The 23,223-nt window shown below is 35.8% G+C and overlaps 1 protein-coding gene across 1 annotated transcript in view; it reads left to right on the plus strand.

The window, feature by feature from the left end:
• The window catches only part of EFCAB5 (EF-hand calcium binding domain 5), a gene marked incomplete at its 3' end in the record, with an annotated part of 87,025 nt that overhangs the window by 2,754 nt on the left and 61,048 nt on the right, over positions 1 to 23,223 (plus strand). The window contains exons 2-4 of the mRNA XM_084237851.1: positions 7,442 to 7,598; positions 9,074 to 9,122; positions 13,426 to 13,496. Of these exons, the coding sequence (XP_084093977.1) occupies positions 7,442 to 7,598; positions 9,074 to 9,122; positions 13,426 to 13,496 (277 nt within the window). The remainder of the gene's footprint in view (positions 1 to 7,441; positions 7,599 to 9,073; positions 9,123 to 13,425; positions 13,497 to 23,223) is intronic.

The following is a 23,223-nucleotide window of genomic DNA, read 5'->3' on the forward strand; positions in this document are numbered from 1 at the left end:
TGCTAATTGTAGTATAAAAGTTGTCATAGACAATATGAAATGAATGTGTATGGCTTTGTTCTAAGGAAACTGTTTATGAAAACAGACAGCAGGCTCAGATTTGACCCTCTGGCTATAGTTTGCTGACCCCTGATCTTCCAGATCTATAAAATAAATAAGACACTTTGAATCTTTGAATCTCTGAGTCTCTTCTCAACTCTCCATATTTTCTTTCGAATATATATTGGCCTGGAGACTAATACCAAAATTTACAAAGAAATCCAGTTAGTGACTTGTTTTAGTATGTGATTTTGCAAAACTGTTAAGGAGGTTAATTTTGTGTCATTTTGCTTTTCTTCAGATTTTCTTTCCTTTTAGCATCTTTCTTTTAATGTCTTTTCCCTTTAGCTCTTGATTCCTCCAGTGCTTGGGATATATATTTTATAAGTTGCTACTGCCTTACTATGAATTGATAATAAAAAATATTTGCTCTTAAAATAGAATTACAAACTTTTAATAACCTGCTTGTGGTGATATTTACATATTGCAGAGAAGCAGAGCCTATTATAGTATAAATATCTTTCTTCACCAGATCTGATGCATAGTCCCCATCTTAGAATGAGAGTGCAAATGAACCAGGAAATAGATCTAAGAGAACCAAGGCAAAAATTTGCATTTTTTTTCCTTTGTGGCAGTTGTAGTGATTTATATCTAGTTCTGGCTCGGTAATGATCTCTGTCCCCTACCTCTGTTATATTTCATAATCATTATGGAGTCTAATTTCATTATCACAACACTATATGCTGGGTATCTCAGATCTAGTGTCTTCAAACATCAAGATGATCTTAAGAATGAGGGTTTCCTATTTCCAAATGAGATGGTTGAGTTTCAATTTAGTCACTTAGCTGAGGGCTAAGAACAAGAGAGAGATAACCACAGTAAGAATATTCCTCACTGGAAGGCTGGGAAGCACCAATTTGGATGGTGTAGGACTGAGATACGGCAGAGGATATATAAACCAAAGTAGTGCATGTAAGGTTTTCAGTGTGTTCTCTTCTATAAACAGAAAAAAAAATCCTGTCTTCTTTGGAGGACATCAGTTGCTGGATAGAATTATTTGGAAAATCCTAGGAGTTTCTGGACATCTTGAATAGTCTTAAGTGTTAATGCTGTAGGACCATCAACTCTCATCAGGAATTATGCCAGATATCCAGCCTTAACTGAAGTGGTTGCACCAGTTTGCACTCCCACCAGTAGTGCAGGGGAGTTCCTTTTTCTCCACATCCTCGCCAATATTTGTTGTTGCTAGTTTTTTTAATATGTGTCATTCTCACTGGTGTAAGATGGTATCTCGTTGTGGTTTTGATTTGCATTTGCCTGATTATGAGTGATGTTGAACATATTTTCATATGCCTGTTGGCCATTTGCATTTCCTCTTGGAGAAGTTTCTTTTTAGCTCTTCTGCCCATTTTGTTGGACTGGGTTATTTGTTTTTGTTAAGTCGCATCAGCTTTTTGTAGATTTTATTTATTTATTTATTTATTTTTTATAGAGGCGTGTTTTATTTATTTATTTGTTTGTTTGTTTGTTTTTTGTTTATACATGCACTGGGTACAGTCAGAAGCACGGGAGGGTGAGAGAATTCTCCAGAGCCAGAGCGGGGAGCAGAGTGGGCAGAAGGACCGAAGCACACTGCTGAGGGGAGCAGCGGGCGGCAGGAGAGGTCTGTGCGCCATGTGGGACCCTCCTCTGGTGGCCGGGGAGCAGCCAGGGATCGAACCAGCACCGCAGAGGCCACAGGCAGCTTCGCAACCCAGGGCTCAACCGCTGCGCCACCGGGGAGGCCATTTTTGTAGATTTTTGTTATCAGTCCCTTATCATTAGTATTGTGTGTGAAAATTTTCTCCCAATCAGTGGGTGTCTCTTTGTTTTGGTTAATGTCTCTTTTGCTGTACAGAAGCTCTTTAATTTGATGTAGTCCCAGCTGTTTATGCTTTCCTTCACTGTCATTGCTTTGGCTAATGTATCTTTAAAGATGTTACTGAGGTGTATGTCATGTAGTGTTTTGCCTATATTTTCTTTTATATACTTTTTTGGTTTCAGTTCTTATGTTTAGTTCTTTAATCCATTTTGAGTTGGTTTTTATGCATGGTGTGAGGTAGTAGTCAAGCTTCATTCTTTTGCATGTAGCAGCCCAGTTTTCCCAGCACCATTTATTGAACAAACTTTCTTTGCTGCATTGCATATTTTTTACTCCTTTGTCAAAGAGTAGCCAACTGTAAATCTGTGGATTTGTTTCTGGGTTTTCTCTATTCGCTATAACTATGTCATCAACTACAGTGCTTGGCATGTTTTGGGGCTCAATAAATGTTTGTTAAATGAATGAATTAGTAACTTAAATTTATTAAAGAGTCTGTACTAAGTCAATCAGTATTTATTGCGTAACTACTGAGTACTCAATGTTGAGCCATCCCTTTATAGGGAAATTATTTAAATCTGCTCTTAACTTCTTTTTACCTATAACTGAAGTGATTTTTAAAAAATTAATCTTACCATGTTGTTCCCATAGTGAAACCTTCCAATGGTATCCTTCTACTTTTAGGATAAAGATCAAAATCCTTCACTAGCCCAAAAAGACCTTCCTTTATATGACCTGGTCCCTGACTCCTTTTTTCCTTTTTTGAGGTAACATTGGTTTACAACACTGTATATGATTTAGGGGAATAGGTTCACGTCTCTTCAGATGTATGTTACCATACCATCCCCTTCATCAAAGCACCATAATCCTTTTATTTAGGTAATTGAGCCCCTACCCCATTTTCTCCTATCTCCACCTTCCCTCTCTGGCAGCCTCAATTCTGCAGTCATTTCCAGTTATTTTTTAAATTTATTTTCTTACATAACTGTTAATTTTTGGATAGCATTTGATTTCTCCTCTCAGGTGTAATCCCCATAATTCTTCTACCACCAAAGCACCCTGGGGTTTGTTTTGGTTTAGTTTTGTCAGTTCCTTTGTTTTGTTTCTCTGTATTCCACCTATGAGTGAAATAATTCGGTATTTGTCTTTTCATGCTGACATATTTCTCTTAGCGTAATTCCCTCTAATTCCATTCATGTTGCTCTGACTTTCTAGCCCTCACTCCAGCCTCTTTCCTTCTTACACTCTATGCACTAGGAATACAAGATAATTGTATAACATAAATTAGACATACCACGGCTTTTTTCTACCTCAAGATGTTTACATATGCCATTCCCTCTGTCTGTATCACTACTTACTGTTTACCTTATCCTAACAATCCTTTAGAGTTCAATTCAAACGCAACTTCATTGTTAAAATTAGGTTGGGACGGTCCTTTATTTTCGCTCATCAAATCTGTATTTCTGTGTTTCTCTTTCGTTACACTTATTACAGTTGTAATAAAGTCTCTCTGTTATAATGTAATCAGAAAACTGTATCTGTCATATTCCCCATTCACTCTGCGACACCTATACTGTGTTGTGTGAGTAATGTTCAATAAATATTTGTTAGATGAATCGACTAACCTAATCTGACATTGGCCCTCATGATGAAAATTTTCTTGTGTTTTTTATTTTGTTTTGCTTTTAGTTAGTTAAGAGTATTATGAGATATGTCTTAGAGTGAGGTAATTGAGTATTTAATTTTGAAGTATCTGGAATGAATCATTATTTAGTGGGAGGCTGTGATAAATATTCTTCACCATTTTATAATATTCCAAATTGACTAATTATCTATTTAAACATCTTGTCATTAGATTTTTCTTGTCATGGTGTTTTTTATCAGGAACATCATTTCATATTATATATGTTAAATAAACAAAAAGAAAATAAGTAGTACAGTGATTTAGTAGATACATATCATATGTGGATTTTTATAGTAACACTCATCAAAGGAATCATGTGCGTGTGTTTCAGAAATATTTAGCTTTGTGAAACTATAAAGAAATTATAGAAACTGAATTTATTAACTTGTCAGGCAAGGGACTATACACTAGGGGAGAATTCATTGAATTGTTTGCAGAGGGGAGGAAATTTCAGGGAATTTTAAATGTTAGAGAGGAGCTGAAAACTTTCACACTGTATAGGATAGAATAAGTTGAGTGAATTGGTTTGTATATGGCTGATTAAAACAAGTCCCGTTGTTTAACAGTCAAGAAAGAGTCTTCTGCTAGATTCAGTAATTGCCTCATATTTTGGAGTCACTCAAAGTTCGTGTTCAATTATCTACTTTAGCTAGTTAGAATCTCTTTTGAGGAAATACAAAATTCAGTTTTGATATAACCTAGAAAGATACTGCAGCAAGTAGAAGATTTTCTTTGTATCGTTTGAATGGATGAATAGAAATCAGATTGTCATGAGTAGCGTAGGGAAGCATTTTCACTTCTTTAATCAGTTAGATTTATACTATGCTTATCTTTAAAAGATCTCAATACACTTGTTAAGGTGGGGAAGATTTAATTAGTCACTGTTGCGGTGTAACAGAATACCTCAAAACATGATGTAAAACAATAATCATTTATTTGCTCATAATTTTATGGGTTGGTAACTTTGGGCTAGGCTCATGGCTCACTTTTATTCTACATAGTATCAATTTGGATCCCTCATGCATTGCAGTAAGATGACAATTGATGCCGTAGTCATTGGTCTAGTGTTGGTTATTTGCAAAAGCAATGGAGTTAATTAGATCATCATCCAGCAGGCTACCCTAGCTTTTTTTCTAAGATGGTGGTAGAAGGGCTCCTGAATTCAACAAAATAGTGCAACTCCCAGTGTTCAAACACTCTTCCCTCCCACACCCCAGTTTTACTGTAATATAATTGGTAACTCTTTTCAACCTTCTACCTTCTTGCATCACGTTTGCTAATGGTCTATTGGCCAATGAAAGTCACATGGCCAAAGTTAGACACAAAATGATGCAGAAATAGACTCCACCAAATGATAGGAGAAGCCACAAAGTTAAAAGTATACATACAGACATGCATACATACAGGAATGGGAAGAATTTGTAAAATTTTCATTTTACTATTTTGCAGTCTCCTCACACATGGGTTTATATTTAAGATCTATTCGCAGATTATGTTTACTCTACAATAGTTAAAGGTAAGAGTTTTGGATGCTACAGAATTATGTTGATTGATGTAGCTATTCTCAAAAGATGTAGACCATACAAGAGAAGTCTTATTAATTCCCTGAATAAGTAATCTACCCAATTTAAAATCCATTTGGATTATATTTGGAATTTCATGTACAGTGGTCCTAGAGCACAAGACTAGGTTTCCTTCTAAATATGGGCATTAATAAATGAGTGAAAGTAATGTTAAGACATAAAAGATGTGGAGGATCTAGTCAAACAAAGAGAAGAAGAAAAGTATTTCAGACAGAAGGAAATATGACAGGAACCCAATTTTGTTAGTCATTTTTGTGCTTCATGAGCAATACACTTGAGAATCTGGAGACACCCAATACTTAATACACAATATTGTCTACTTATCTGTTCTGCATTGAACTCAGCATTGTAACAGCAGGATCCATAGTTTGTACCCAATAAATGTGTAATGAATGAATAAGTTACTGACTTATTAAGTGGTTGAATGAGTGAATTAATGAATAATGAGAAAAAGCTAAAAGTAAATGCAGACACAAAATAGAAAATTATTCAGGAATGAAGACAAATTGAGGAGAATGTTTTATAGAGAGAGGGAGTGAGGGAAGAAAGAGAAGGGGAAAAGAAGATAAATAAAGCAACAGAGGGATGAAGAATGGAGAAAGAACAGGAGAGCCAACAAAGGAAAAGATTTGGGGGGAGGGTATGATAAAAACAGTAGCAGTTTGACCACTTAGCAATTGCATTACAGAATTTTAGTACTTCCTTTAAAATACTAATTAATCTTCTAATAGAAGTTTAGAAACAGGCCCTTATGCACTATTTTTTTTTTTTTTTTATAGAGGCATGCTTTATTTATTTGTTTGCTGGTTTGTTTGTTTGTTTTGTTTATACATGCACTGGGTACAGTCAGAAGCGCGGGAGGGTGAGAGAATTCACCAGAGCCAGAGCGGGGAGCAGAGCAGGCAGAAGGACCGAAGTACACTGCTGAGGGGAGCAGCGGGCGGCTGGAGAGGTCTGCGCGCCATGTGGGACCCTCCTCCGGGGCCGGGGAGCAGCCGGGGATCGAACCGGCGCCGCAGAGGCCGCGGGCAGCTTCGCAACCCAGCGCTCAACCGCTGCGCCACCGGGGAGGCCCCCTTATGCACTATTAAGCCACTTCCTTGTTTTATTTTCAAACTACAAAATTTATTTTTAAAGGCTTAATTTTCCTTCAAAAGAAAATTTTAAAGTTCTTATCTGGGCATAGGGTAATACTTTAGTCATTTTCTTTTTTGGTGGGGTTATTATCAGTTCTTACTGAAAATTATTTTGAATTTCAGAATCTGTCAGATTATTTTGGTCTATCTTCTTTGAAAGATAAACTTCCTCAAACATTATTGGAAAATTGTATTTGAAGCCAGCAGCTAATTTTATTATTCTGAGCCATTTTGGCTTTTATTTTTTTTAAGATTTGTTTATGTATGCATACAAGAACTGGGGTACAGGCCGGAGGTATGGGGGGGTGAGAGGATTCACCAGAGACAGAATGGGGAACAGAACAGGCAGATTGACTGAAATACACTGTTGAGGGGAGTAGCGGGTGAGTCAGGAATGGTCTGCTGCACCATGTGGGTAGCTCCCTGGCTGGGGATCGAACTCGTGCTGCAGTGGCTGTGGCCAGCTTCATAGGTTGCGTCTTAACCCCATGCACCACCAGGAAGGCCCTATTTTAGCATTTAAATAAAAACCAGTTTGGGGGTTTCAAACTCCCAGTAAGAATAATAAAATTAATATCACAATTCATCCCAGTTCTCAATCTGTGTAATACAACTGTGTTTTAGTACAAAGGTAACGATCATGTTCAGAGGCTGATAAATAATTTGTCAAATATTTGACTCTGGCTGCATAGAGAAAGTTGGCAATCTATATAATTAGACAGAAATTAGAAGTTTTATCTCAGCCCTGAGTTACTTGTTATGAATGTGGTTTCCAGACTATCATCTTAGACCTGGACTCAGAGTCCCTCCAGATGACATCTATGTCCAAGGAAAGAGGCCCACCACTTTATGGGATATATGGCACCTCCTAAGGCTATTCTGAGTACTTTAGTATTAAGTTGGGTAATATAAGGACTACTCTAAAAAGTCAAATAATAGTAGAAGACAGCTTATGATTAATGCCAAATTAAGTAAATGCTGGAAGTGGCAGGGTCACTGAAGAATTGAATCAAGGAGATTTTGTGGAGAAAATTTAAGTGCAAAGTTTAAATGAAGCTCTAAACTCAAGTTCTGCCATTGAGCAATATGAATCCAAATCATTGTCTTAATTCAACATGTCTTCTATGTCTACATCCTTCAGAGTGTCCAAGATGAAGGAAAACATCAAACAGAAACGAGCACAGAAACAAAGCATCCAGGAAGTCAAAGTCAAGGTGACTAACACACGGAAGGAGGCCCTGCAGGAACAATTCGATGAATGGATTCTAGACCCCAAAGGAATGATTCCTATGCTTGTGGTAAGGAAGGGGGATATTTATGAAGGGTAGGAAGGGTGAGTTAAAAGGGTTATTACTAGAATACTGAGTGAAGTGTTAGAAGCTTCCTTCTAAATACTCTGTCTTGCTAAGTAGATTCTTGACCTGTCGAGTCCATAAGAGGCAGTTTATTCCATTTGTTCTTTAACATTGAAAACAACAGCAGCATCAGGTCTACTTAGATTTCTAAAATATTGAAATTTCAAAATTGTTCGCTACAAACATATATAGCTTTCACTTGATCTTTAGTTTGGTGTGTGTGTGTGTGTGTGTGTGTGTAACTAATTACTCTGTGAACTAAGAGACCAAATCTCTCAGCTCCAGAAAACAACTGTACTATAAGAGTTCAATATTTTCTTTGAGGTATATAAATACTTATTGGTTAGATACATGCGAAGCATATTTTAGGTTCCAAGTAAATTATTAAAAATAGAGCAAGGAACGCAGGACACAAAATGGGAGAAAATATTTGCAAAAATATATATCTGATATATCTTTATTTTGTATATCCATACAAAACATAACAAATAATGCTTAAATCTCAACAACGAAATGAATGACTGATTAAAAAAAATGGACAAAAGTCCTGAAGAGATACAGGGCCTCCCCCGTGGCGCAGCGGTTGAGCGCTGGGTTGCGAAGGTGCCCGCAGCCTCTGCAGCGCCGGTTCGGGTTCGAGGTTCGATCCCCGCTGCTCCCCAGCTGCTCCCCGGCCACCGGAGGAGGGTCCCACATGGCGCGCAGACCTCTCCTGCCGCCCGCTGCTCCCCTTAGTAGTGTACTTCAGTCCTTCTGCCTGCTCTGTTCCCCGCTCTGGCTCTGGTGAATTCTCTCACCCTTCCGCGCTTCTGACTGTACCCAGTGCTTGTATAAATAAATAAATAAATAAATCTTTTTAAAAAATGTAGTAAGTATTTAAAGAAAAAAAGAAGATATACAGATGGCAAATAAGCTCAGGAAAAGATGTTCCACAACATATGCCTTCAGGGAAATGCAGTCTATGTTTAAAAAAAAAAAACTGTGTAAATTCATTTTTTTTAGTAATTGAAGTACAAGAAATTATAAAGGGTTCTTTGGATTGCCAACCTGGTTGACAAAGGTTCCTTAGTTCCATCGTGCCCAGTATCTGAGGCTTGCTAGAAATGTGCATGAAGGGGGCAAAATGGTTACTCTCAGCAACCCAGTTCTCACATGCAAAAGGTTGGAAATTATTTAGGGAGATGTGTGCGTGTGTGTGTGTGTGTGTGTGTGTGTGTGTATGTGTGAATGAAAGCACCTTCATTCATATACACATTTTTACAAACCTTCAATTATCCTATAAAGTAAATGCTAATTATTACTTTGGAGTTAGAAGGATTTCAGGATTTAAATGGGAATACTATAGATGACTTTTAGCCTAAAATACTAAATACATGGTAATTGAGAAGTAATATGTGGGTTTTTTCTTTGATATGCAGATTCAAAATGCTCTTCATGATTTTTTTCAAAGTCCTGATTTCCAACTTGGTAAGCCTATCTATTGCTGTAGTATTTGTTTTGAGGGGTGCTGAATTCAGATGAGTCAATATTGAGATAGCTCTTATAGATGTACTTTGTTCTTTTACTCTTTCCAAATGGAGAAAATAGCCAGAGATTGAAAAAGTGATTTTCAGCCCTTTTAGCCCAGGGCCCCATTTTATTACAGACATTCTGTACTACCCCTTTATTATCCTCTCAAATTCCTAGAAGAGATTACGTGCATACATTAGACTTTAAAAAGAAAGTTATGTCATAACTGTGATATAAAGGAGAAATACAAGAAAAGACATAGGACTTAAATATACCGTGTTTCAATATATAAATATCTGCTTACAGCTTCACTGGAAGGCATAATAGAGTAGTCAGACTTTTCTACCTACTTATAATGAATGTTTGGATGTAAGATAAATTAAAAGTAAAATTAAAATCCAGTTGACCATCTCCTTTGTACTTGTATTTGTATTTAAAACTTTAAATACGGGCAAATGAATGGGTTTGAGTTTTTTATATATAATACTCATGGATAGGACTGCTACAAATGCAGACTGATGTAGCTGTGTTATATTGGCATTCATACACTTTATGGTATTAACCTGCCATTATTATATAATTTTTGAAATAGTGAACAATTGTAGTAAACTTTCATAGGGGGAAAAGTACAATACTCTCTCAAATTTTCACAATAGTTAGATTATTGAAAATTTCAACAAAAATATACTGTTTACATGTGAAATAGTTAGGTTCTAGACTGAAAGTTATTCTGGGAGGAGGGGAAAGTCTTTATTGGGCAGAAATTGCAAATGTTCTGCTCCTACTCCTTTCCTTCATTGTGGCAACAAAAATTCACACACATATTTCCGCCATACTCACTGAGGGGGAGAAGGAGACAGCACTATGACTGTGGAGTATGATAGATGTTGCTTTTGTTTTCAGAAAGATTTCCCGGTATAAGATTAAGCAAAGGAGTCTGACTTGCTGCATAAAGAACTAGAATTTGGATCCTGAGATTTACATAATTTATATCCAGTTGATTTTTTTTTAAAGATTTCTTTATTTATGCATAGAAGAGCTGGGGTATAGGCCAGAGATGCAAGGGGGTAAGAGGATTCACCAGAGACAGAGTGGGGAACAGAACAGGCAGACTGATTGAAATACGCTGCTGAGGAGAGCAGTGGGCGAGACAGGAGAGGTCTGCTTCGCCATGTGGGTTGCTACCTGGCCAGCCAGGGATTGAACTTGTGCTGCAGAGGCTGTGGATTGCTTCATAGTGCGGTGCTTAACCCCTTGTGCCACCAGGGAGGCCCTCCAGTTGATTTTTTGATTGATATTTTGACCATTTTATTACAACAACAGATTGTTTGAAATCTAGTCTCACTTTTAAAAATAAAATATGCTTCCCATCTCCCTATCACTGGTCTTAAAACAGTGATTTGCACCTTGCTGACAACCTTTCCTTTTTCAACTTGTTCTCAGCCTATCACATTCCGTAATTTTTTCACACTCAGCACAACTTCAATACCTCTTTCAGAAAATCTTTGAAATAACTTATACATTAATTTTTTGGGGGGAGGTACAGAAGGAATGAATTAAGGGAGCTCTATTTGAGATTATGATCAATTTAGAGAAATTCCACATTTAGTTGGCAGTGATTATTTCTTTCATTTCCTATACTATATAGTATTTATTTTCTATATCGTTCATTCTTAGTTCCAGATACTGTAATGGGATGGAGTATACAAAGAAGGCTAAGACATGTTTTCTTCTTTTTTTAATTTAATTTATTTTTTACATCATTTTTCATTTTTGCACAATGTATGCATTTTCATTTGGGTTATATTCCCCATACAATTCCCACCCCTCTTATTTTGACCCTAAGCCCTCTTCCCCTCACTCCCCCCCATAGTGTGTCTCTGGTTTATAGTTGCTTGTTGATTTTAATTTTCACTTTATTATAATTAGTCTTTTTCCTGGTCCCTTATTTTATTTTATTTTTTTGTTCACTAGATGAATTTTATTTATTTATTTTTATAATTTTATTTTTATATTGCCCATACAATTGCAACCCCCTGATTTTGACCCCAATCCCTCCTTTCCCCCCACCCCAAAGTGTGTCTCTGGTTCATAGCTGTTTGTTGATTTTGATTTTTTTCTTTATTATAGTTATTCTTTTTCCTGGTCCCTTATTTAGGTTTTCTAGATTCCTGTTATGAGTGAGACCATCCGGTATTTTTCTTTTTCTTTCTGGCTTATTTCGCTGAGCATGATCCCTTCCAGCTCCATCCATGTTGTTGCAAATTGCTTGTTTTTATCTTTTTTGAATGCTGAGTAATATTCCATTGTGTATACGTACCACATCTTCTTGATCCAGTCATCTATTTTTGGGCATTTGGGTTGTTTCCAAAGCTTAGCTATTGTAAATAGTGCTGCTATAAACATAGGGGTGCAGGTGCCCTTTGGAATTAATGTTTCTGTGTCCTTTGGGTAAATACCTAGGAGTGGAATTGCTGGATCATATGGAAGCTCTATCTTTAGTAGGTTGAGGAATCTCCACACAGCTTTCCATAGTGGTTGGATCCTGGTCCCTTATTTAGGTTTTCTAAATTCCTGCTATGAGTGAGACCATCTGGTATTTTTCTTTTTCTTTCTGGCTTATTTCACTGAGCATGATCCCTTCCAGCTCCATCCATGTTGCTGCAAATTGCGTGAGTTTATCTTTTTTGATTGCTGAGTAATATTCCATTGTGTATATGTACCACACTTCTAAAGGGCACCTGCATCCCTATGTTTATAGAAGCACTATTTACAATAGCTAAGCTATGGAAACAACCCAATTGCCCAAAAATAGATGACTGGATCAAGAAGATGTAGTATATATACACTATGGAATATTATTCAGCAATCAAAAACGATAAAAATCATGCCATTCGCAGCAACGTGGATGGAGCTAGAAGGAATTATGCTCAGTGAAATAAGCCAGAAGGAAAAACAAAAATATCAGATGGTTTCACTTATAGCAGGAATATAGGGGAACCAAATAAGACATCAGTGTAAAAAAATAATAACAGTACAAAACACAACAAAGCAAAAACAGACAATTATAAATCAGAGACATACTGCAGAGGAGGAGGCAGGAGAGGGATCATAGGGAAGGAGGGAGGGGCAAAAGGGACTGAGGTGATGGTGCATGGGTACATTGGTGAAGGAAACTCTATGGGGATTATACCTGAGGGAGTGGGAGGAAGCAAATATTGTTTCAAAATGAACAATGATGTAAAAAAATGTTTATACAGTCCTCTTATGACCCCAATAATTGATATTTCATAAATAAGCATTTGTATAACTCAGTAGTAACTAAAGATTATTTTTATATATACCTCTATGATAGGTAATGATAGGTAAGAGGAGTTACCATTAGAAGTCAAAGAAGCCAATGTATTAGTTCTTCCATAAGTTTGTGTGTTTGTCTGTAGGTAAGATTAATAAGTTTTAAACAATCTTTAATTGAACTAACTGCCACACTCATCATTATTGATCATGCTGTTATTCATGAAGCTGTTTTCCTTTTGTTATTAACAAAACTTTTTTTCTTGCTTTATCTGATACCATTCTCTCTTGAATTTTTCTTCTATCTTTGATAGCCTCTTAGCATTTCTTATTCCTTGGTTTTTCTTTTACTTGCCCCTTAAATGTCTCCACGTTCCTTTTTGGTTCTATTACTATTTTACACACTAGACACACTTCTCTGTGTTTTCTTTTTCAAACATGAGATGATTCTCATCTATATTCCCATCCCAAATCTTCCTAATGAGCTCTATTCTATATGAAAAGACCTACAAGATGAGTGGTTAAGTGAAAAATAAGTTTCAGACAAATCAGATCCTATTTATGTATAGAAAAACAAAAGATATGTGCATATGTACATTTATACATATGAAAGTGCATAAAAAGGTTGCTAGAAGGAAAACAGCATCTGTTGACAGTGGTTACTTCTGAGGCAGAAGCAAGTGAATGCTGGTGGGGGCAGGGAAAGATAGATTTTCAAATTTTGCTGTTTATATTCTTGTATTCTTTGAATTTTTGAAAGAAGAGATTCATATTTCATTTATAAAGACAAAGGAATTTAAAAAGAAAGTTTCTAGAGGTGTTGTTTTAGGAACTACTAGCATAGATGCAAACATAAGCCAGGCCAGATGTTTTTGTAGTCTTTTATATTATTGATGTATTGGTTTATGAATAGAAAAATAAATGTGTTACAGTAAAACTAACCAGCAAATCTTTGTTCCATAATTAGAACAACATTGCAAACAATTGAATATTACTGACTCAATGGAACCAAGACTGAACAAAATGGAATTTGCTGAAGTAAGATGTTATATTATTCAACATTTGAATCAAATTATTTTGCCAGTTTCAATGGTCTGTGGTAGATGCCATACATACATTAACTTAAATGAAAGCATAATAACTTATTCTATCAATTCTAAGATTTACACTTTAAAATATTTTACCCCCCTAAATTAGGTTACATAATCAAAATTACATAATAGGTTACATAGGTTACATAATCAAAATTATCTTACAGATTATTTTTTCTTTTTTGAGGTTAATTGACATAATATTGTATTAGTTTCAGGTGTACGACGTAATGATTCTTTATTTGTATGTATTGTAAAATGATCACTAAAAATAAGTTGAGCTAACATCTGTCACCATAGTTACAAATTTTTTTCTTCTGATGAGAACTTTTCAGATCAACTCTCAGCAACTTTTAAATATGCAATGCAGTATTATAAACTGTAGTTACCATGGTATATATTGCAATCCCAATAATATCTTTCAATCAGTGGTACTCATGATGTGAAAGTGAAAAAATACTTCCGCCGAAACCTTTGGGTAAGATTATTTTTAAAAAGCTTCTTCTATTCAATGAAATGTGGCTATACAAATTATGAGATCTAAAATGTACTAAACTATCCATATATTAATCAGGAAATCCTCTCCTAAATCCTCATTTATACTTTTACAGATGAAAACACTGAGGTGCAAAAGGTCAAGTAAATTGTACAAGTTCTTACCACTAATGGAGTTGGGAAATTTTATTCTGGCATTTTGATTTCAAAATGTACATACTAATGTATCTGAGAAAGTATGATTCTATCATAATGCAGTAAGTGAAAGAAACAATTTTAGGGGTATCAGAACCCTAAGTCTTTTATATAGCCTCTTTTTTTTTAATGTTTTTTCTTTAATTCTACTTGTTTTCTCTGTTGAGTCCCAGAATCAATATAATTATCTCCTTCTCCTTTCCTACACTGTTGTTCCATTGAAGATTATGACTACATATATAATTTCAAGTATATATAAAAAATTTCTGGAATACTTCTTGAAATGATTACCATATAGATAATAGTTTGGCAATTCCATCTCAGTTATGCTATGTTTTCTTGGATTCTGTATCTGTCCATTTGGCATCCATTAGTGACAGGGCCAGACTAATGGCCAAAGTTACTTATACCTACCCCATGATCTAGAGCCCATACTCTGGACCAACTCCTTATCTAAATCACCAAACTAATAGTTTCATTGCCCTAGATCAACCCAGGACCGGCTATCAGACAATTAGGGATAGTCTTTATGCCCCAAAGGCAACTAGAATTATTCAAACTAGGCAGTCCTAAACTGTTCACCCTGCCCTGCCTTTCTGTTTCCTGAGGACACCCAAATAAAGGCTCTGGCCTAAGTTTCTCCCTTACTCCTGTTTTGCCTCCAGACCAAAACCTGGTGATTCCCTATGGCTCTGTGTGGCATAGTATGCACTCTTCTCTTGACAATTGTAAGTAATAGTAGTCTCCTTTCAATGATATTAGCCTCTCCATGTTGTCATTCAGTCATCTCCATAAGTTAAAAATCCTGTAGGTATTCACAGAAAAATAGGCAGAAGAACAAACTATTAAAATGATTCAGAAAAAGTCAAGGCTTTGTTACCTTAGTGTAGTAATAAACATGTTTTACTTTCTTCACAAGATTATGAATCTATATGTTACTTGCCCTTTTGTCTTTCACTAGTTTCTCTAAAAGGTTGGACAATTTAGAAAATTTTTCTTACTTTTTATGTAAAATATAAAAGTATTATGTGTATTTTATGCTAGATGAATTAGCTCAATAAGAAAGTAATAGATTCACTTTAGAAAAATAAAAGTAGAAAAGTATGAAGAATAATATTTTAATCCATAATTCATTTTAATGGCTATATATTCCATTATATGGGTATATTATAGCTTATTTAATCATGTCTTTATTTTTGTATATCTATGTTGTCATTATTCACTATAAACATGATAGAATTAATACCTGCATATAACTCTGTTTACAGCTTGATATGGACTGCATTATATCCTACCAAAATTCCTACAATGAAGTCTATCCCCCCACCCATGATTTTGTTAGGAGATAATTAAGGTTCAATGAAATCATTCAGGTAGAGTTCTAATCTAATAAGACTTGGTGAGAGCTTTCTCTCTTTCTCTTTACATGAGTGCACTGGGAAAAAGGTCATGTTAAGACATCTCGAGAAAGTAGCATTTGCAGCCCAAAGAGAGACTTCACCAGACACCAACCCTACCAGCACCTTGATTTTGTACTTTTCAGCACTTAGAGCCCTATGTTACCCATAAATTGCACAAATAACCTCATTGGAGTCAATTTTTTAAAATTAAGAGAACTTTTATGAGAGTAATGCTGTGAAATGAATTCCCACTTCTTGCTAGTTTGCAGAGATCTTCTCTAGCAATGTCATGTTAAATTTTTTTTAATGTCATGTTAAATTTAACTTCTCTTACTTTTCCATGTGATTGGAGAAATCTTCTAAAAAGTCAAACTATCATACTTTCCTAATTCTAATATGAACAGTTTACTTTTTGCATTTCTGAAATTAAGGTGCATTTTACAGGTGAGATTGTGTCAATGGCACTTGTGAGATTTCATGGGGTATAGTTATCCCCAAACTCATTTGTTTTGCAAATCACCATGGTGGTGATCACAGTGGGGAGAACCAGAAGGTCAGTGCCTCCAACTTAACCCTGCACTGCATGGACTGAAAGAACTGGATGGCCAGTGCTCAGCTACTAAGGCACCTACCCTATCACCAATCTGTGTTTACACTGCCTCTTCCTCTTAGAGATCTCCTTGTTAGGATACATGTGATTGTATTTAGATCCACCCAGAGAATGGAACAAACTTGGGAGGGGAGTGGGTCACAGTTTGTGGGTTCTCACCTGTCTTGCTTACAATTGCAGGATGTAATTCAGCTCAAGGTGCAACAATGGGACTTATTGACAAAGGGATGACTGGGGAAAAGGAAATGTTTCTAAGGCCACAAATGGCCAGCTGTCCTACCCCAGGTAGTGTCCACAGTGTCCAGTAGTCTAAACCAAGAGCTGCTCGTGCAAGATAAAATTGTCCCTTTGATGAAAGCCTGAAACTGGTGGTTACAACAGTAAGCTGTGGACCAGGATCCAACTAATCTGTGGCAGCTGGGGGTAGTCACAGATGATGCTGCCAAGGCTGCACTGCAGCAACGTGGCTGCAATCTAAAGCTAGGCTGGGCAGTGCCGTACACCAAACCATGTTATAGTTCTTTAGAGATGCCAGGGATAAGCCCCTGCGCAACAGATGAATGAAGCTGAGGCAAAGGTCTCTGTAGAAAGTCTTCCCAGGAAAGAGTCTGGAGGAGTCTCTCCCAAAGCTAAGTTCCCAAAGCTGAGTCTCTCTGGATGACCCTTTTAATGCCTCTCTGAGGGTTTTCTTCAAGCCAGCTTGGCTTATACGCCCCCCCTCCCTTTAGGGGACTTGCCTTTCAAAATGATTGGTCCATTTTCCAAACCAGCTGTTTCCAATACTTGATTGGTGCCTGTGCAAACTTGGTGTCCGTAGGAGCTCAAACCTTGTTGAATGAGGCCAGCCAAGTTTATACCTGGTATATATACCAGGCTTATACCTGCCCTGTATGTCTTCAAAACTGCCACATTTTTCAAAGTGTCTTTTTTTTTCTAAAACACAAATCTGCCTGCACCAGGTCAGCCATCAAGACCCACTATGTGAAGCCCAGGCTGATGCCACTCAGTTGGCAGCCCTCAGAGAACCAGAAGCCTCATAGACTATTCTTCCAAATTTAGGATAATCTTACCTCAAGTACCTCTTAATTTAATCATAGCTACAAAGAATCTTTTCCCATATAGGATAAGATTTACAGGTTCTGGGGACTAAGATCTGATATCTTTGAGGGCCATTATTAAGCCTCCTACACATACTTTACAATATACTTATTTAAAGTGTACAGTGGCTTTAAATATATTTATGGAGTTGAGTAACCAATTACTCAGCATCCTTGTCAACACTTGTTATTGTCTCTTTTTCTTTGCTTTTTTGATTATAACTTATCCCTGTGGACATAAAGTAGTAGCTTACACTAGTTTTAAATGCATTTCCCTGATAGCTAATATGATATTGACCGTCTTTTCATGAGTTTATTGGTCAGTTGTATACATCTTCTTTGGTGAAATGTCTACTTAGGTCCTTTGATCATTTTTTAATTGGGTTATTTGTCTTTTTACTTATTACTGAATTGTAAGAGTTCTTTACATATTCTAGATCTAACCCATGTCAAATATATAATTTGCAAATATTTTCTCCTATTCTGTGTGTTTTCTTTTCACTTCTAATTTTGATGAAATTCAATTTAGCTTTTTCTTTTGTTGCTTTTAATTATGATGTCTAAGAAACAAAGATCATAAAGATAGACTTCTAAATTTTATATTTTAACTCATATATATATATTTAAGTGTTTAAATATATAGTCTTTAAGTCTTTGATCCATTTAGGGTTCATTTTGTATATGGTGTGAAGTAGCAAAACTAAAAACATTTGATAAGTGAAAAATAAAGAGCTACAAATAAGTAAGGATATAAGGAACCTATTATATTATCAACAATATTTTTTATAAAGGTATTTATTAAACTTTACTCCCTTCATGTCCCTGTTTGAGTTTTCATGGAATGTTGTTCAAAATTTTATCATATATAGGCCTCCAAGAAAACCATATAAATTCCCCAAACCAGAAATTTGATGTTATATTCTCTCTTATCATTATATGATAAAGCTGGAAAATAACAAACAAATTTTAAATGTATTTAAGCCTAGCCATTTGGGATTTTAAAAAATACTCTCTTTAATAGTTCTTGGGTCAGAATCTTGCATCTAATTTTATAAAATGCTACTAAATGTGTACTTAGGGAAAAATTATAATCATAACTTTCAAAATGGGGAAATAGAGTAGGGTAAGGAATTTTTAAAACAGATAAATACAAAAATGGAATAAATATATAAATAATTCCTGTTAACACCTTGGAATATTTTTCTAGGGAAAAATTATTCAATTTAAAAAAAAATCATACATGACTCAAAAAAAAAATTCAAACAACACACAGATAAAAAATGGGGGGGGGAGTGTAAAGATGGGGATTTTAAAAACACCATAAATTTCTTACCTAGAAGTAACTATTATTACCATTAGATGAGCATCATTTAAAAGACTGACTAGATTACTATATAGCAATATGAATAATCATAACTTCTATTATAACATTTGAATTACTAAAAAAATTTAATTGTACTTGATTCCAACAGAAGAGAAACCGAAATAAAATAAGGGAATTGTTGAAATTGAATATATTTTCACAAAACTTATTCTAAGCTCATTCTAAGCAAAGACCATCTGCTGAAAATAAAAAAATGTTAGTTATTTTTGAAAATCACATATTTTAATTATAAAAATAACTTGATATGCTACTATAAAAGATGGAGTCATTTAATATTTCCCCCATGACTTGGTATAACTTTCTTTTTCTTTTCTAACTTAGTTTTTAATTTTTATTTTGTTCAGATTTAAAACATTCACTTTCCTTTCTGTAGTTACTTATAGTTGATAAACCATAATCTAATATTTAAATGGATTTGAGGCTCACTTCTGTCATTTTACAATGGTTTTACTATTCCTAAGTATTTTGAATCACCTCTTAATTGACTGAATTTGTTGTAGTTTTCCCAAGAAGATCATATTGGTGATATATTTTTTGCATTCTTATACATTGAAAAACTATTACTTGGGTGGGTATATGTAATTGGGTCATTTTCTTTTCACTTCAAAATATAGGTTTTGCTTGTTTTTTAGCATTGAAAGTTGTGAAGTCTGATGTCAACTTTTCAAAAACTCTATTCGTTTTAATTACCCAACAAATATATAAGTACATATACATATATGCATATTTCACATGTGAATCTATGTATATATCCACATGTGATATGTGTTTATGGATGTATGCCAATACAATTAAAGGAGGAAATGAGTAGGGGTAATATATAACTATTAATACTTGATACAAATATTAGCATTCTACATGATAACTTTGTATAGGGGGATGAGATGGAGGGAGAGAGAGTAGTTAACCAACAGAAACCAAGAAAGCATTTCTTACATGGAATTATTGAAAATATTTAATTATCTGATAAGTTAACCATTGAACCATGCAACCATGCTATTTGAAGTAGATGTATTGTTTGAAACACATGCTTCTAGAGAAATTTGCTTTAAGGTTATTTTGTCAACACTGTTGAATGAAACTGGAAGAAAATGTAATTATAAAAGTCACTTAAGGCAGTCTGAGACCAGAGTGGAGTGAGCACCCATCGCCGGGGCAGACTGAGCGTGCAGGGAGTGCATCCCCACATTGCCATTTTAGAACAGGGACATTTCTTCAGTAAAGACTGCTTTAAACCAGCAGAAGGCTCCCAGAGGAGCCAGAGGTGAGCTGGGAAGTTTGCCCAAGATGCAGGCCAGTACCAGCAACACAGTGTCCCAAGGCATACAGCAAATTACAAAACAGGCAGTAGGGAGTAGAAAAACCACATGCAACCCAGCAACTCCTCAGGGAAAAAACACACCACAAAAAGAAAAGCACCCACCAGATTGCAACGACAGTAACTTGGAAGAACTTCTGAGCCTTCCAGAAAGAGAATTTAAAATTGCTGTGATTAAAAAAATGACAGAAGTCATAAAGGAAAACAGTGATAAGGGGAAAATAATCAACAATCAGAAGAATGAAATTGAGTACCTAAAGAGGGAAGTAAAAGAAATGCAGGAGATCAAAGAATTAATGGAGGCACTAAAGAACTCTGGGAAAAGAAATGAAAGCAGAATAGATGAAATGGAAGAACGAATAAGTACTCTTGAAGACACAGAAATAAAAAGAACCAAAACAGAAAAGGAAAGAGAAGTACGAAGGACAAAGACTGAAGAAAGACTTCGGGAACTATCTGACTCCATGAGGAAAGGAATATAAGAGTTATAGGAATCCTAGAAGGAGAGGAGAGAGAGGTAGGAACAGAGAAAATATTCAAGGAAATAATAGAAGAGAACTTCCCAAACATGAAGAAGGAGCTGAAAATTGATATACAAGAAGCAAGAAGAACACCAAACTTCCATGACGAAAGGAAAAATACAGCAAGACACATAATAGTAAAGCTCCCAAGAATCCATGACAAGGAAAAAATAATGAAGCTGACAAGAAGAAACAGATAACATTCAAAGGAAAACCAAGCAGACTGACATCAGGCTTCTCTGAAGAAACACTACGGGCAAGGAAAGAGTGGAGGGACATAGTCAACAGACTCCAAGAAAACAGATGCCAACCAAGAATACTCTATCCCGCAAAGCTCTCCTTCCTCTATGAAGAAAGAATAAAGACCTTCCCAGACAAACAGAAACTCTGGAATTTCATTACGACTAAACCCCCACTCCAAAAAATACTACAAGGAGTCCTAAAGCCAGAACGTCAGAGGGACGAATAACAACAAAAGAAGGCCAAAAAGCAAAGAATATGCATTGGAGCAAAGAAAGTTTGTTCAATAAATGGTGCTGGGAAAACTGGGTCGCTACATGCAAAAGAATGAAGCTTGACTACTACCTAACACAATGCACAAAAACCAACTCAAAATAGATTAAAGAACTAAACATAAGACCTGAAACCATAAAATACATAGAAGGAAATATAGGCGAAACACTCCATGATATGCACATCAAAGACATCTTTACAGACACATCACCCAAAGCAGTGATAGTGAAGGCAAAGATCAACAGCTGGGACTACATCAGATTAAAGAGCTTCTGCACAGCAAAAGAGACAATAACAAAAACAAAGAGAAACCCCACCGACTGGGAAAACATTTTTGCACACAACACTAATGATAAAGGACTGATCACAAAAATCTACAAAGAGCTGATGAGACTCAACAAAAACAAAGAACATAATCCAGTCAAAAAATGGGCAGAAGAGTTAAAAAGAAATTTCTCTGAAGAGGAAATGCAAATGGCCAACAGGCATATGAAAAATGTTCAACATCACTTGTAATCAGGGAAATGCAAATCAAAACTACCATGAGATACCATCTCACACCATGAGAATGGCACATATTAAAAAAACTAGCAACAACAAATGTTGGCGAGGTTGTGGAGAAAAAGGAACTCTCCTGCACTGTTGGTGGAAGTGCAAACTGGTCCAACCACTATGGAGAGCTGTGTGGAGATTTCTTGACCTACTAAACATAGAGCTTCCATATGATCCAGCAATTCCACTCCTAGGTATTTACCCAAAGGACACAGAAACATCAATTCCAAAGAGCAACTGCATGCCTATGTTTATAGCAGCACTATTTACAATAGCTAAGCTTTGAAAACTACCCAAATGCCCAAAAATAGATGACTGGATCAAGAAGATGTGGTACATATACACCATGGAATATTACTCAGCATTCAAAAAAGATAAACACATGCAATTTGCAGCAACATGGATGGAGATGGACGGGATCATGCTCAGCGAAATAAGCCAGAAAGAAAAAGAAAAATACCGGATGGTCTCACTCATAGCAGGAATCTAGAAAACTTAAGTAAGGGACCAGGACAAAGAATAACTATAAGAAAGAAAATATCAAAATCAACAAATAACTATGAACAAGAGACACTCTATGGAGGGTGGGGGGGTGGGGAAAGGAGGGCTTGGGGTCAAAATAAGGGGGTTGTAATTGTATGGGGAATATAAAAATAAAATTTAAATTAAAAAAGTTATTAAAAGAAAAAAATAAATAAAATCAAAGGAAAGACAAACACAATGTCAAATAAAGATGCTAACATATCAATATTAACTCTAAATGTAAATGGACTAAACTCTTCAATAAAAAGACACAGAGTCGCAGGCTGGATTAAGAAACAAAGCCCAACCTTTTGCTGTCTCCAGGAAACACATTTAGCTACAAATGATAAAAATAGACTCAAAGTTAAAGGATGGAAAACAATCCTACAAGCAAATGGACCAGAAAAGAAAGCAGGAACAGCTATACTTATATCAGATAAAACAGATTTCAAACTCAAAAAGATAAAGAGACCCCAACGGTCACTACATTATGATCAAGGGGACAATACTTCAAGAAGAAACAACACTCATTCACATATATTCACCAAACGAAGGAGCACCAAAATATATCAGACAACTATTGTCATCTCTGAAAACAGACATCAGAGGAAACACATATGTAGTGGGAGACTTCAACACAACACTATCAACAATGGATAGATCAACGAGACAAAAAATAATTGTTATTTGAAGCTCCCTCTCTAAAATAAGAGCTCTAAAATTCTGTTCAAATGCTATTTGAAATCACTACTTCCTCAATGATAGATAATAAATATAACCTGTGTTTTTCAATATTCTCTAGTCCTGGTCTGGAAACATTCCTGAAAACATGATTTATTACCAGTTCTTATAAATACAGTTTGGTCAGTGACTAGTAGATGTGGTGAATAAATATCCCAGTTCCCTCTCCTTTCAGGTGGGATAGCTTCTGGGAGTGGGTTCAGCCTGATTCCCAGATTTCTCCAGCAGGACCAAGCTTCAGTTCCTGAAGGTGGGGACAAGCTTGATGATGACACTTAAGTGATTCCCTTCCCTTTCCCACCTCTCCATCCCAATTCTCTATCAAT

The sequence above is a fragment of the Talpa europaea genome, assembly GCF_964194135.1.
Source record: "Talpa europaea genome assembly, chromosome: 7".
Taxonomy (NCBI): Eukaryota; Metazoa; Chordata; class Mammalia; order Eulipotyphla; family Talpidae; genus Talpa; species Talpa europaea.